The 14,899-nt window shown below is 37.6% G+C and overlaps 1 protein-coding gene across 1 annotated transcript in view; it reads right to left on the bottom strand.

Moving 5' to 3' along the window:
• SOX6 (SRY-box transcription factor 6) overlaps positions 1 to 14,899 on the bottom strand; it is a 623,498-nt gene that overhangs the window by 31,050 nt on the left and 577,549 nt on the right. The window contains exon 15 of the mRNA XM_060157776.1: positions 6,712 to 6,820. Coding sequence (XP_060013759.1) covers positions 6,712 to 6,820 — 109 coding nt within the window. The remainder of the gene's footprint in view (positions 1 to 6,711; positions 6,821 to 14,899) is intronic.

The raw sequence follows: 14,899 nt of genomic DNA, 5'->3' as shown, positions 1-14,899 counted from the left end.
AAATGCTATTTTAGGAGCTATGGAAGGCCAGACCCATAAGCCCACAGCAAAGCTCTGGTTGGTGCTCCCTCTGGATTTCCCTGGGTCTTTTATTTTAATATGTATAATTCCCCAACTTTTATTCTTGGTATACAATCTAGTACTTGGATACCTTCTTGGACAAAGACATCTCATCTCTGATATATTTCAATAATAATTTCACTTATTTTAAAGATGGTATGGTCCCCAATTTACACTTGTTACTTTCTAGTTGACTTAAAGGTGAATGATTTCAATTGTACAGCAGTAAGATAAGAGTTTAAAAACCAGAAATCATCTACACCAACTTCCTCACCTACAGCTGAGAAAATTCAGGGAAAGAAATTGACTTGCTTAGGGTAGAACAACCGGAATTTAAGTTTCCTAACCCTTGAGGAAATATCTGAAGGGGTGTCATGTGGAGAAATGGTAAGCTTTATTTTGTTGGAATCCAAAAGTCAGACTAGAACCAATGAGTAGAAGTTATAAGGAAGCAAAGACAAATAACAAAGAATTAAAAATTAGAACCGGAATGAGCTTCTCAAGAAGTAGTCAGTTTTCTGTCATGAGACTATTAGAGGCATTTGAACAGAAGTGAGATGACTACTTGTCAGGAATATAAAAAGGGATTTCTTGGATGGAATTGTAAATTTGATTACATGTCTCTCCTTTATTCCAATTCTGCGAATCTAAATGTTGTGATGTGAAGCACTGTATTCTGGTGGGCTTGAACAAATAATGACCTTTACATTCCAAAGTGTAAGCAGATGTAGCCTTTAAATCCCTCCCCAGATTATACTACAGCTTTCCTCTGATGCCTTGAATGAGCCGTGTATCATCAGGTACACTCCTTTTCTACCAGGAGTAAGGATCCAGGGAGGGGAAAGGAAATGTGAAAAGCTTCAAAGATTTCCCAGAGTATGGATCAAAGCGTAAGCAGGATTTTTAGGAGAAGACATTCGCATTAAGTGGTGCATTTTTTAAGGAAAAAGAGGAAAAGTTGCAGTTCCTGTTATTTGTCTATAAACAGAGAGCTTAAGTTGACAATAATAAAGCTATCCTGAGATTTAAAACTTAGAAGCAATCAGAAGTTCACAAAAAAAATGAAGCTTTCAGAAGGGTTAAGGCCATCTTGGCTGGGATCCAATTCACAAATTCAGTACAAATCTATAAAACCTTTCTAAGCAAATCTGAGAACCTGAGAGCAACCCCTTCTAAAAGGGGTTATTCTTGGTGCACATATCCATTTCCATTCAAAGCAATGCAAGTTTTTAATACATGGAGGACAGCACATCATTACAGTTCCAACCCAGGGTCCAAAAGCCTGCCTAATGGTGATCACTTTCAGAGCTCATCCCTTTTAGAGCTCATATTCCACTATGTTCCATGTCAAAATGAGGTGTGAAAAAACAAAACAAAACAAAACAAAATGAGGTGTTGCCTCCCTCTGAGGCTGGGACACAATAATTGAATTTGAGAATTAAAAGAGGTGTTAGAAGAAGGTTTTCTCACCCAAACTATTCTGAAAAACAGAAAAAAAGAAAAGTGTCCCTTTAGAGGCCCCAGGTGTGTGAGAGAGAGGAAACAGGATGGAGAGAATATAAAAAATAAGGCGGGCTACAACTACCGTTGCTGGGGGGAAGAGAAGAAGAAGGCCGGGGGGGGGGGGGAGGGCGGTCCATCTGTGAAAGGTAATTAGGAAATGCTACTGGAGAGATCTTCTCATTAATAAAAAGAAAAGATCATTCTCATTAATAAAAAGAAAAGATCAAAGACTTGAACATTCGATTCAGCAAGTGGTACAAATATACTCTCAAAGATATTGGTCTCCTCTTTTATTTCTCTGAAGAAAAAACCAAGTGAAAGCTACTGTGGACAGATCACCTTTCTTGTAATAAACACACTCTATGTTTCATGAAGACCCTAATAACAATCTTGCATTTGGAGGGGACCCTAGAAATAATGGAATCCAACATACCTCTTTTAAAAGATAAAGTTAAGCCCAGGGGCATTCGTCACTTATTTGCCTTCATTTAGCAAAGGAACTTTAATCCAAATTTCCCAATAACCAGACCAGAGCCCTTTCTACTATACCTTGCAACCCTGAAATTAGGAGGGTTGGGATAAGAATTGCACTCTTGCCTAAGGAGAACAAGGAGAGGGGAAACACCGTATGAAAAGTCCATAAAAAGTTAAACATCTGTTCGTCATTCTTAATACGTGGTGACAGACTCAATTAATTGAGTCCTCTCTTCCCTACATGCCCTACATAGGAGCTAACAACTTTTGTGCGCTCAATACATATAAAGCCAACAAATGCTCCAAAGTATAACAAGACCTTAAACATGTTTCCTAAGCCCCCAGCACCGATGAATTTGTAGTTTTATAAATATCGTGGTGAACAAGAAATGCTGTCTTGTCATATTCAAGCCAAATAACAGCTGGACTTTAAAAATAAAATTTTGAAGACATTTGCCTTTTATATTTTTAATTTCTGTTTTCCTGGCTTACGGTTTTGTCATTTGATTTTGATGAGTGGTTAATACACACGCACAGCTGCCTCTTTTGGTGACCTTTCCCTTGCTGCTTCCATGTTCAAAGCTATGAAGCAGGTCTACAAGTTGCTTACTAAGTGATATTGGCATTTTCGCAACTGGCAGCAGACATTTTCCTGGAAAGCCAGGCTTACTTTAGTCACTTCAGAAGCCACACAGGAGAATGAGGTGCAAGGAGAAGAAGGGCATAGCCCCTTAAAGCTGCCATTATGCATTATTCACAATAGCCAAGACACAGAAAACAACCTAAGTATACCTCAGCAGATGAATGGATAAAGAGACTGTTGTATATATACATATATATAAATTCATGTGATAAATGATATTATGTATTACATATAGTACATAATATGTTATATAGTTATATATACATATTTTGAATGTGATAAAAATATTATTCATCCATAAAAGGGAAGAAGGAAACCCTGTCATTTGCAACAACATGGATGACCTTGAAGGCATTACGCTAAGTGAAGTCAGACAGAGAAAGACAAATACTATATGATCTCACACATATGTGGAATCTAAAAAGCCTGAAGTCATAGAAACAGAGAGTACAATGGTGGTTTCCAGGGACTAGACAGTGGGGGAAATGGGGAGATGTTGGTCAAAGAGTACAAACTTCCAGTTATAAAGATGAATGAATAAGCTCTGGGGATCTAATATACAGCAGGGTGACTATAGTTAAAAATATTGTCTTATATACTTGAAAGTTGTTAACAGAGGAGTTTTTAAATTTTCTCATCAAAAAAAGGTAACCTGTGAGGTGCAGAGGTGTTAACTAACCTTACTGTGGTGATCATTTCCCAATATATACGTGTATCAAATCATTACATTGTACACCTTAAATCTGCACCAATGTTATTTGTCAATTGTATGTCAATAAAGCTGGAAAAAGATTTTAGCTGGTCCAAAGCCAGAGGAAACATGGAGATGATCATGTGTGGACTAAGAAGGGATGACATCCTGGGTGAGAGCTACAAAACTTACCTGCCAATCGAGCTTACCGAAGTAGCTTTCGCCCTGAACCTCTGTGAGGAACAAAGAAGTCTTGATTTTCTTAGTACTTTTCTCAGTGATAATTATATCTGTCTTATGTATCTATGTATGCATTACCCTTTTAATCTTCTGTCTTTCTTCACTAGACTTTAAGTTCCAAGAGGTCAGGAACATATTTGTTTTGCTTCCTTTGCTTTATCCAGTGTCTAGTTCAGGGACCGGCACACAGAACAGGCACTCAAGAAATGTTCGTCTGTTTGTTTGTTTGTTTGTTTTTAGACCAAGACTGACTGAAGGAGTGAATAAATTTTTTAGGTATTCTTTCACTTCATTTCCTTCTTACTCTTCCTCTTAAGGGAAATATGGAGGAGCAAAGTGGAGAAAGTATGTGTACCTGTTATCTACTCTGACTTTAATATGAACTGCAACTCCAGCAGGCTTTGCAATCAGCTTACGCTTGAACAGATGCCAGGAAATATCCTGAAGTCAGCAGAAGGCTGCTGCGCATCCCAGCAGTCCTCACAAAGGCACTGCACTTCTGTTGGTTTTAGAGCAGGTAACTTGACTCCATTCATGAACTCAGTCCCCCAAAAGCACACGAGGGCTCAATGGCAACTCTGGGCAAGCTTCTGAAGGGAGGTTTTCACACGCTCCTTAAGCTCCTGGGCCACTACAGCCCTTCTACTGTTACAGTCATCAGGCATTGCTGCTATGTGTGACAGAGTAACACGAGAGCTGGTGCATGGCATGACTTGCTATATTTAGGGGAGAGGAAATGGGCCATATACTGAGTAAGGTCACAAGGAGTTTGTTCAGAAAAATGAAGGCACCACTTCTGCATCCGTGTATACAGGGGGCGCAGGATAGCACAGCACTTCATGGCTTGGGTTCTGGAGCCAGGCTGCCTGGGATCAACTCTCAGCTCTACCCCTACTAGCTATGTGACCTGTGGCAAGTTACTTAACTATTCTCACCCTTAATTTTCTCATCCGTAAAATGGAAAAAAAAATACCTTCTTTACAGAGTTGTATATGATTTAAATGAGAAAACATGTGTTAAAAGCTTAGCGTATTCTCTGGCATATAAATGCTTGATAAATGTTTGCTTAAAAAAAGCAGAGTAACTAGGAAATTGGTTTGAATCCAGACAATCTGGATACTGAATGGAAGTTCCACAGATTTTTCTATACAGTATGTTTCTCTACAGTTAAGCTTTTCACTTTTTCTTTTCATAATGGTTAATAACTCTGACCATGATTTTTAACTTACCAAGCACATGATATCATCAACTAGATTATTAGCATTACTGAGAGGCAAATGACTTTATACCTATCGTACAGTTAAGAAGTAAGTGAAGGGCTTCCCTGGTGGTGCAGTGGTTGAGAGTCCGCCTGCCCATGCAGGGGACACGGGTTCGTGCCCCAGTCTGGGAAGATCCCACATGCTGCGGAGCGGCTGGGCCCGTGAGCCATGGCTGCTGAGCCTGCGCCTCCGGAGCCTGTGCTCCGCAACGGGAGAGGCCACAACAGTGAGAGGCCCGCGTACCGCAAAAAAAAAAAAAAAAAAACAAAAGCAAGAAGTAAGTGAAGAAAGCTGAATGACAGATTAAGAAAACTCTGTTAGAACAAGGATAATGCAATAGAACTCTGTAACTCCTAGTCTACAGAAAAATTAACAGACTGAATACTCCAAAGTGATGAAAAGTATTATTTCACTGTGTCTGGTCAAAGATTTAGGTACTCTGTAGTACCATCTTCCAACAAAATTGAGATGTCACACCTGAATAACTAGTTCCCTAGACCACGGAACCTCAATCCTCACCAGGGGGGAAATCATGTACTTCTAAGTGCCTATAAAAATGTCAGTGTCACCGTGCTCTCAGTACACATTCTGCATGGAAGACAGTGAGTATATTTCTGGTTTTGAGTCCTCTTTATTCCTCCTTTCCTGCTCCCCCACTTCCTTTTCCTCTTCCCTTCCCTTCCTTCCCCACTCCTCTCACACATGCACATACCAATCAGAGTTTATTTTAACACCTTGTACCCAGGACTATCATTAAACATTAGTCTCTCCCACTGGCATGAAAAACCTGCCTTCTGAAAACTCTCTGAAGTACTTCCTAATGTCTGATACTACCCATCTCTTAGTGCTCATCCCAGGGATTTCTGAACTGCCTTGGATGGCCCCAAGCTATCACTAGAAGCCATGCTCAGTTCAGATGCTGCTATGAAATGTCTTCATGTGTTTTCAAGGGATTAGGGTCCTAGAAGGAATCCTGCCAGTAAAAGGGATAATAGTAAGATTTTTCCCCTCAAGCTAAAGGACTTTAGCTGGGACCTGAGATGGATGAAGTATTGTGTTACTCTAAAGAGAACAAATAATCTTCCCTGACTGGTGGGAGGGATTCTGACACAGGAACAGCTAACGGGAAGACCAGTCCCTGCTCTGGGATGACACAGTAAATAACCAGGCAACGCTACTACTAAAGTGCTGACTTAACTCATAGATTGTAAACAGCCTCTGGGGAGCAATCTCTGCTGTTTTGCTGCTTGTGTATTTAAAACAAACAAACAGAAAAGAAAGAGGAGCGGACAGGCATTGATGGTGCTGTGGGTAAACACATTGAGAGTAAAGCTAGTCTTTTCCATCCTGACTTTCAAAAGACTGTATAACGGTTAGTACCCAGACACAGGCTGGGCCTTGCCCAAGCAATTATTAATTTTATGCTAGATCTGCTTCAAACTATAATTTAGTTTCCAAAACGGTTTGATTGCACCTGGGAATCACTTGATTTGGGGGTAAAAAATCCTCCTTTGTATGTTTGTCCCTTTTTTTTTTAATAAGAATGTCATGAGGTGGATGAAACACAGAATTCTGTTGTTCATTGAAATGTAGAGGGTTCTTTTATTTTAAAACTTTAAAATGGCACCTTGAAGTATTTGGATTGCTATGTGTTCAGTAACACACAATCTAGCTGAATTTCAAAGTCCTCAACTATAACATACAATGAAGCCTAACATTTTTCTGATTTGCCAAGAAAATTGATCTGGTGACTCCCAAGAAAGACCATGAAGATCCTACATCTGCCTCAGGCACACCTCTAGAAACACACAGAGCAGCAGAACAGAAAAGCCACTCACCCTCTGCATCTTCTGGCCGAGTAAGATCGATGACACCTGGGCCCAGCTTTCCATCTTCACTTGACTTTCCTGTTAACTGGGGCCCCAAATTTTCAAAGCGTGTTCTTTCCTAGAGGAAAGAATAATCAGAGACTTATACTAGCTTCCAAAGCAGCCACTTTTTCCTTCCAGTTTCTATCTTTCTTAATGGACAAAACTTGGATTTACAAACATCATTTCTGACCAACTTGAGCTCAGAAAACTTTTCAGGAAGATTCCACTAAAGCCTGTTTATGGCACTGACAGTGTTGACAGCACCTAAACCATAGTACCTATAAGGAAAGGAAATCTGTGGCAGGTAACCTGCCAGGGCTGTACTGCACATCTCTCTGTTGGATTTGCTCCAGTATTCTAAAAGGAATGCAAATGAAAGGTGTGAGCCAAAACTGAAATATTTGAAAGAGCAGTTTCCATTAAAATATACTGTTATTCAATGGGAGAGGAATTTTCCTTTTTAGAGATCATAGTTTGCATTGGTACTCCTGGAAAAATACGAATCAGAATTTTAGGCAAGAAGATTTCAGAAACAAATATTTCGAAGCAGGCAGACTAGATGATGGCTTTGATACTATTATTTTGCTGTGGAGTTTGAACTGTAACTTCCTGGTAAGTGAAAAGGAGAACATTACTCCTAGTCAGGCCTTGAGTCAGGAAAGTTAAACACTCTTGCCATTATAGTAGGGAAACACAAAGATGCTTTAATTGTTAACCTGTTCTTCTAGGATCAGGAGTCTGAAACATCACAGTGAACTCTCCTCCTGTAGCTCTCTGGATCAGTAGCAGAGGGCTCATTGATCATAATTAATATGGTGTTCCTGTCTGCAGAAACACAGCACGTGTCCCCTTCTCTCCTCCTTGCTACTCTCCAGACTCAAACTTGGCTTTGTGCTGTGCTTATGAATGAATGAAACCTTGTTGTTCATTACTATGAAACAATATTAAATGTCATGTCAGCTTGAATTTACAGACATGAAATAGCAGCTTCCAGCTCTGGGAATGGTTTCTGCATGTTATACTTAATGCATTATGCAGCAGTAGAGGACTGATTGCTGTTCAGTCTATTGTTCAATGACCTAGTTCTGTACTAGGCATGTTCGGCATTAGACGGAAACACTCTGAGTGTTCTCTTCTGTAAGATGTTTAGAAACTTGGAAATATTCTTAAAGAGCAAACATACAATTACTTGATAGAGGCTGTGTCTCATTTGTACAGTCTCACTACATTTGTGCTTTCTAATATGATTATTTTTGAATATCATTATATTTCTATAATTAATTCCCATCAGTCAAATTGTGCAGGAAGTCTTCCAGTTCCCCTTCATCATGGAATATGTTGAAATCTGTGTTGGAAGAAAACACAGTATAAACCTTGCTTTAATCTAGCAACATTTCTATGAAAGACTGCAACAAAATTATGATCATGAATTTCCCCAACTGGGTAATACTAACTAGTTACAATAGCGGTATGTGGGGAAACCTCTGAAACACCACACTTATAAAAAACAGAGTGAAAATAAAAAGCAAATTAGGTATGGTTCCCCAATATCTTCTTATGTGACACTGCTGCTGCACAAGAACAAATTAACCCAGATGCAGGCCACAACAAAGAGCAACCACAAGCCAGACGAGAGTTTCACACATTGTAGGGGGGAGGACAGCTGTTTTTAATCAGCCAATTTCTATTTTTGAGTAGCACTTTTGGTTGTCATGATGTAAAGAAAAAGAATTAAAGTGAAAATAAGCAGTACCAGGGAAAGCAAAATATTCAACCTTTGTTTTATCACATTGTTTCGCATTTCAAATGTTTGCATGTGAATGCTTTCCCTATGTTAAATGCAGAAGGAGTTTTGATGTGACACCTGCAATCTTCTTGGAAGAACAACCTTTATCTGTATTTTCATGGGGGGAAAAACAACTTTCTCTGAAAATCAACAGACTGTGCTACCTATCAATATGCATATTTCAAGTATCTTTCTAGTCATTCATTCTCTTTGATTTTACCGGAAAAATATTCTCAGTAAAAAAAAATAAATAAAGTTCCTGAAAGAATATCAATATTTTGACAAGGAAGGAGAAGAGGGAAAATTACATGCCATGGTTTGTAAAATCCTAAGACAACAAAGCTTACATGATGATAATATCTTTTCTTTTATAAAAAGTGAAGTGCACTCACAATTCAGTATTATCAGCTTGTTTTTAATCATAACAAAAAACATTCAGAACATTCAACAACATATTCACAGTGTCTTTGAAGTCATACATTTTTCTGACTTCATTGAAAAAAAAATTATTCTGCAGAGATACTTTCCTTATAAAATATCAATATTTTGACAGAGTAGAAGTCAAGGAAGAATATCCCATGAAACAGTTGTTAAATAGGCAGAAAATAAATCGATGATAAAAATTGTTTTGGGCAGTGGGCTGCATTTTATATTTGGTAATATTAAGCACTTGTGTTTGAGATTAAAGAAGGACCCTGCAAAGCCATGCCCTTTCATATAAATTTCTACCTAGTCTCCCAGAAGATTTCCTTCTTTTCTTCAAAGAATAGCTCAGAATATTTATTTGCCAGCCACATAACCATAAGATAAGAGGGTCTGATGTCTACAAGTTAGCTCTGGGCAGCTGAGCTAAGCAAAGATTTTACCAGTGAGGTTGAACATGAGCCTAGTAAATACAGAATGTGGACAGAGGTACAGAGAGAATTTCAAGGATACTTTAGTTCCAAGAGGCCCTCAACTTCTGGCCATTAAGTGCCAATGGGTATGCCCCAATAAGGAAAACATAGACAGTGGGTGGCAAGCTCTTAACTACAAGTTTTCCATGCACTTGAACTAGCTCTCGCAAATTACATAGCTCGCAAGTAGATATTTTGGAGATATAAACAAAACACCTCAATGCTAATTTTAATCTCAACCCCTCCAGGCAGGAAAACTTCCCAGTCTTCATGATGACAGTGAAATGTGCGTTTTACATGCAGTGATGTGATCAGACACTTACTTATGCACTGTCAGTCACAAACATGCAGGCAACATAAAAGTTATTGAAAAAAATTAAAGTCAGCTCTGCTGTGTTGTAGGACTATTGGCTCTCTAAGTGCTTTGAAATTATGATGTATGAGGTAGATGTTGCATATTAAATAAAGATATTTAAATGATAAAGCCCCCTTTAGTGAGAGCTGATGAATGTTAAATGTTACAAGCCACAAGACGGTAGCATTCATCATCTTCACATATTATCAGAGTCAATGACGGGGCAGCCTCACTGATGACAGATAGACTGCTGCATTATTATCCCTTATTTCCAGTGTCACTGAACAAACCATTCAACTCCTCAGGCATTATTTTTAACTTTGCATTAAATTAGTAACTTTTCCCTCCCTACCATGGCAAGATTGATCATTTTTGTCTTTGCACGGGTGGAGAGAGAGAATGAATTTGGGATAACTGAAAAAACAGAGGTTTATTTTCATCTAGTAAAAAAAATCAACTCCCTCTCACTGGCAACAAATGTAAAATTGTGATATGGGGAAAGAACAGCAATGAAACAGTAAGCACATAATAATGGCTTTTCTTTGCACTTAGATAAAAGCTGAATTTTTGATGTGCACAGTATATTTTAATAAAATTTTATATACTATGTTTTATACACTTACTGGCTATTCCATAATAATGTGTGTGCTAACAGTAAAATTGCTCTTAAATTTATGTGTGTTATTTATATGTTCCCACGTAACAATGCTTTTTGTTGTAAAAAAAAATTCTGTTTATTAATGTAATTTTACAACCACTGCATCCAAGGTCCGTGGTAAATTAATGACATTTTTATTATTTTATAGTGTCATTAAATTTTTACTGATCACTCCATCAAACAGAGGCAGTAAAGGCCATAATGTAAACTGGGACACTTAGAGCAGGCAGCAGGAAGACATTCCATATAGTCTGAAGAAAACTGCTAGCAATAAACGATATTTATACCATCTTTAAGCATGTGAGAATACTTGGATAAGTTTGGCAAAACTGTTTCAGTAGTAGAGTGGATTGTGTACTTAAATAACTGTTTGCTTGCCAGTGAGACAAGCCTTTTCCAAACCATATGTGAGATGACTGATTACAGCCATCTCCTGAAAAACAACATGTGAAAGGTAACAGTGCACTGGGCACCCTCCCTCTGGATTTCCAAGACTGACCAACCTATACCACACCTCAAATGATTTCAACATGGTCCTCTTTTCCACAAACTGAAGTGGAAAATTGTACATGCTGAGAGAGGCTTTTTGTTTGTTGCCTTACAAACAAATATATTTCATTTGACAGGCAGACATGGCTGGAAAATGATGTGATGCATTTTATTCCAGTGGTCTCAATGAGAGGTACTTTACCGATCTGTATTCAAAGGTCTTTTCCAAAGAATGTCTGAATATGAGGTCATCCATAGCAATCACAGAACACACACCTAAGAGGCCATTACTTATATTTCAGCTAAAATGGGTAAAAAAAATCTCATGTTACTTTCACATGTAAGTTTCATTTTAATTAGTATACTCTACACTAGCTCTCAAATATTCTGTTCATAGAATATTAGTATATATATTTTATACAAATATTTTATAATATTCTACAAATACATACATATTATATATATCATACTTCTATTTGCTATACAGAAGATAGAAAATAGAAAATTCTACGCTCATTTAATCACAAATTTAGAACCACCTATCTCCTACATGGGGATTTTGGTATGAATATTTTTTGAGTAAATAAGAATTTTGCTGTTATGTCCTAAAATACTTATTTAAATACTAAAGAACATTTAAAACCATTCAAATTTGTAATAATAAGGAATTTTGCAGGGAAGATTAATACTACAGTGCTACCAATCATGTTTCTGTGTATTCCTGAAGCAGTTTTCTAAGAGAAATAACAAATATATGCATTATGAATAGAAATTCTCTAAGGCCACCACAATATTCTGGGATACTACCTACCCTTAAAGTTTCCGCTATGTCTGAGTTGTTGAATACTATCCAAAAGAAGGTTTGCCCTTTCATCCCGGCTCCAAGCTTTAGTGTCTTTCCAATCCTGGAAAACTCTTTCTCAAAAGTAAAGACTTCCCTGCAAAAGCAGCTTTCGCCTTACAAAACTCCCCTTCCCATCCTCTGTTTACATCAATACCAACTGGTCAGTACTATTTGTCTCAGTGCTTTCCTTGCCCCTCTGTGCCCACTTAATCTTCCAGGCTTGCTGATTTTTCTTCTGCAGAGCCTCTTGCGCTGGTCCTTTCCCTCCATGCCCTCCCTCATCACCGATCCCAGCGCAGACCCTCACACCTGCACTCCTACATTACTGCCGCACCTCCTCTCTGGTCTGTCTGAAACTTGACACTGACCCCCGCATCTGCTCTCACTCCTCACAGGGTTCCACTTCATGGCTCTGATTTAAAACCTTCCATGGTTTCCTATTTTCTATTGCATTTTATCCAAACTCCTCTACTTGGAGGAGTTTCAAGGTCCTTTATACACTATTCCCCACACGTCTTTTGAAACTCAATTTCCTCCAACTCTCCCATCATACATCCTCTGCTCAGGTATAATAATACCATGATAAGGCCTGCTTCCTCTTCCCCATGCCCACTAGAATGATGCTTCCTTCTCTCTTCTTCCTTGCCAAGTTCTATTCATATTGAAAAGTCCAAGTTGTCCATTACCTCTATAACCTCTCTGATCTACTTTCTGATATGCAAAAATTCCTAACTTTCCTTATATAATTAGTCCCTAGTTACATACTATTATTAAAGAATTGAGCTTTGCTTCATGTGCACCTCCAACTCTCCCCTAATAACATCAAAAGATTCTTCAAGCCAGGGATTGTGTCTTGCACCTTTTCTATATATCTTACGTAGCATTTACTGTTAGTGTCCATAAATACTTTCAGGTTTTTACAAGCCCACATAATTGATTAATCCACGTAAATCACAACACCCTGTACAAGTGTGTCCAAAAGGAACAAGAACTACCAATTTTATAATATTTCAAGTTTGTGAAAAAGATTTTAGACTCAACACTCCACACTGTATCGATGATGTCTCTTTGGGCAATAATCATCAAAGCAAGGAAATCTGGAAAAATACCATAAATATTTTGCAAAAGAGGGAAGTGAGCCATTTTAGAAGAACACAATAGAATAATACAATTTAATTATATAACAATATGAAAAAGAGGTTTTTGAGTCTGACTTGGAATTTCTGCAGCTTAACACCTGCATCTTTGCAAAGTCTTTGCAAAACACAGGCAAAAGAGGACAATACCCACCACAAATGCTTGGCTTAAAAAGCAGTACACATTTAAAAATAAAAAGTTTTTTGTTTGTCTGTTTGTTTATTTTTAAACAGGACAATGCTAAGTATAATGTTGAGAGACAGTCTATACCTTACTCTGAAAGACTTGCTCTAATTCCTGGCTCTGGACGTATCTTGCCATGATGTGATTCTCAAGAAATACTACTTAAGCACATGTTATTTACTTTCTATTGACTTAACAAGCTATCACTTTATTAGCCTTTATTTTACATCCTTTATTATAAATTTAGTAATTTAATGAAGGATCGAAAATGTAAGCTTTACACTGGAAAGTAACCACAAGTACTTTTAAAAAGGTGATTCTTTTTATGGAAGGAGTTACTTTGGAGGCACTGGGATTTACTTTCATAATGATATTTTGATGGTCCCAGAGTCAGTCATCACAATAAAAAAGACTCTGGCTGTGAGAAATGAGGTAATGGACCTCATTGTTAAATACCATTTTGTCAGCTAAAGCTATTAATTTGTCTACCTTTTAATATGCTCTTAACACCAAAATTGTGCTAGGACTCATGAATCATTTAAGTCCTAAGTTTTCCAACTGTGTTTGCTTCTGTAGCACAAATACATGTATTGGAGTAGAAGTAGGAAAGGGTGTCATTTACTGATCATATACTACGTGCAAGGCTCTTTCCAATGAGTATTTCCCTTTAATTTTCACACCAATACTACAAGGAAAAATATTACTATTGCTGTCAGTTTTACAAGAGCATAGGTGAGGCTCAAAAAGGATTTTTTATATTTTAAGTCACTTAACCAAAATTTAGATAGATATTTTGGCTGAGGTGAATTTAGAATAATAACTCTACAACTTAATTACTATGTGATCTCTCTGAGACTGTTTCCTCATTTGTAAAATGGAATAGAAAATGCTCATGCGGCAGGGTTGTGATGATTAAATAAGAGATTATATGTGTGAGTGCTTTGCAAAAATAAAGCAGCTCATAAAATATCCACTTCTGTTAAAGATACTATTTAGCACTTGCTAAATATTTCAAAGCTAAACACTAATGAAGACGGTGTCCTAATCTAAAGGCCAATATCCATTCTCCTGTGTCAACAACACAACTATATAACCAAATATGCTTTCCTTTTTGTCTTGGCTTCAAAGCATCTTCGAACTAAATTTAAATCTTAGCCTTAGTAATTATGTAGTAACTGGATCTTGTTTTCCTCTACTTATAAGCCTTCAAATGTTCCCCATCATACACATGAGGAGAACCAAACTTCTCTGTGCAGCTTGTAAAACCTTATAGGATCTGGTTTCTTCTCTCCTCATCAGCTTTACGTCTTACTCATTCTGGTTTATTATCTCTATTCCAAGAAGATAGAATTTCTTGGAGTTTTCTGAACAAGCTATGATATTTTATGCCCTTGTATATTTGCATACACCATTCCCTCTTCTAGAATGCGTTTCCTTTACTGATGACATTATAGTTTGTCCGTTCTAGGCCTAATTAAAGCATTTCTTCTGGACAAAATCCTTTGTTGACTGCCCTCCACCAGCTCCCCTGTTTTGTTCCATTACCACACCATGTTTATAGAAAAATGCATTAAAATTATTGGTTTATGTATCTATTTACATGTCTCCCCAACTTACTCTCTAAGGTATGGTGTCCATGTCTTAACAACTGTATCGTCAGTGCTTCTCATGATGTTGGCACATACTAGACACTTTGGTTGCTAAATCCTGATAATGCTGTTAACACTATTTCCTTCTCTTTTTTCATTTTAATTTTACTTTAAAATTAAATTAATTTTCAGATCTTTTTTGAAAACACTGAGATACA

Source organism: Lagenorhynchus albirostris, chromosome 9, assembly GCF_949774975.1.
Source record: "Lagenorhynchus albirostris chromosome 9, mLagAlb1.1, whole genome shotgun sequence".
Classification (NCBI taxonomy): domain Eukaryota; kingdom Metazoa; phylum Chordata; class Mammalia; order Artiodactyla; family Delphinidae; genus Lagenorhynchus; species Lagenorhynchus albirostris.
This window is presented reverse-complemented; position numbering and strand designations above follow the sequence as displayed.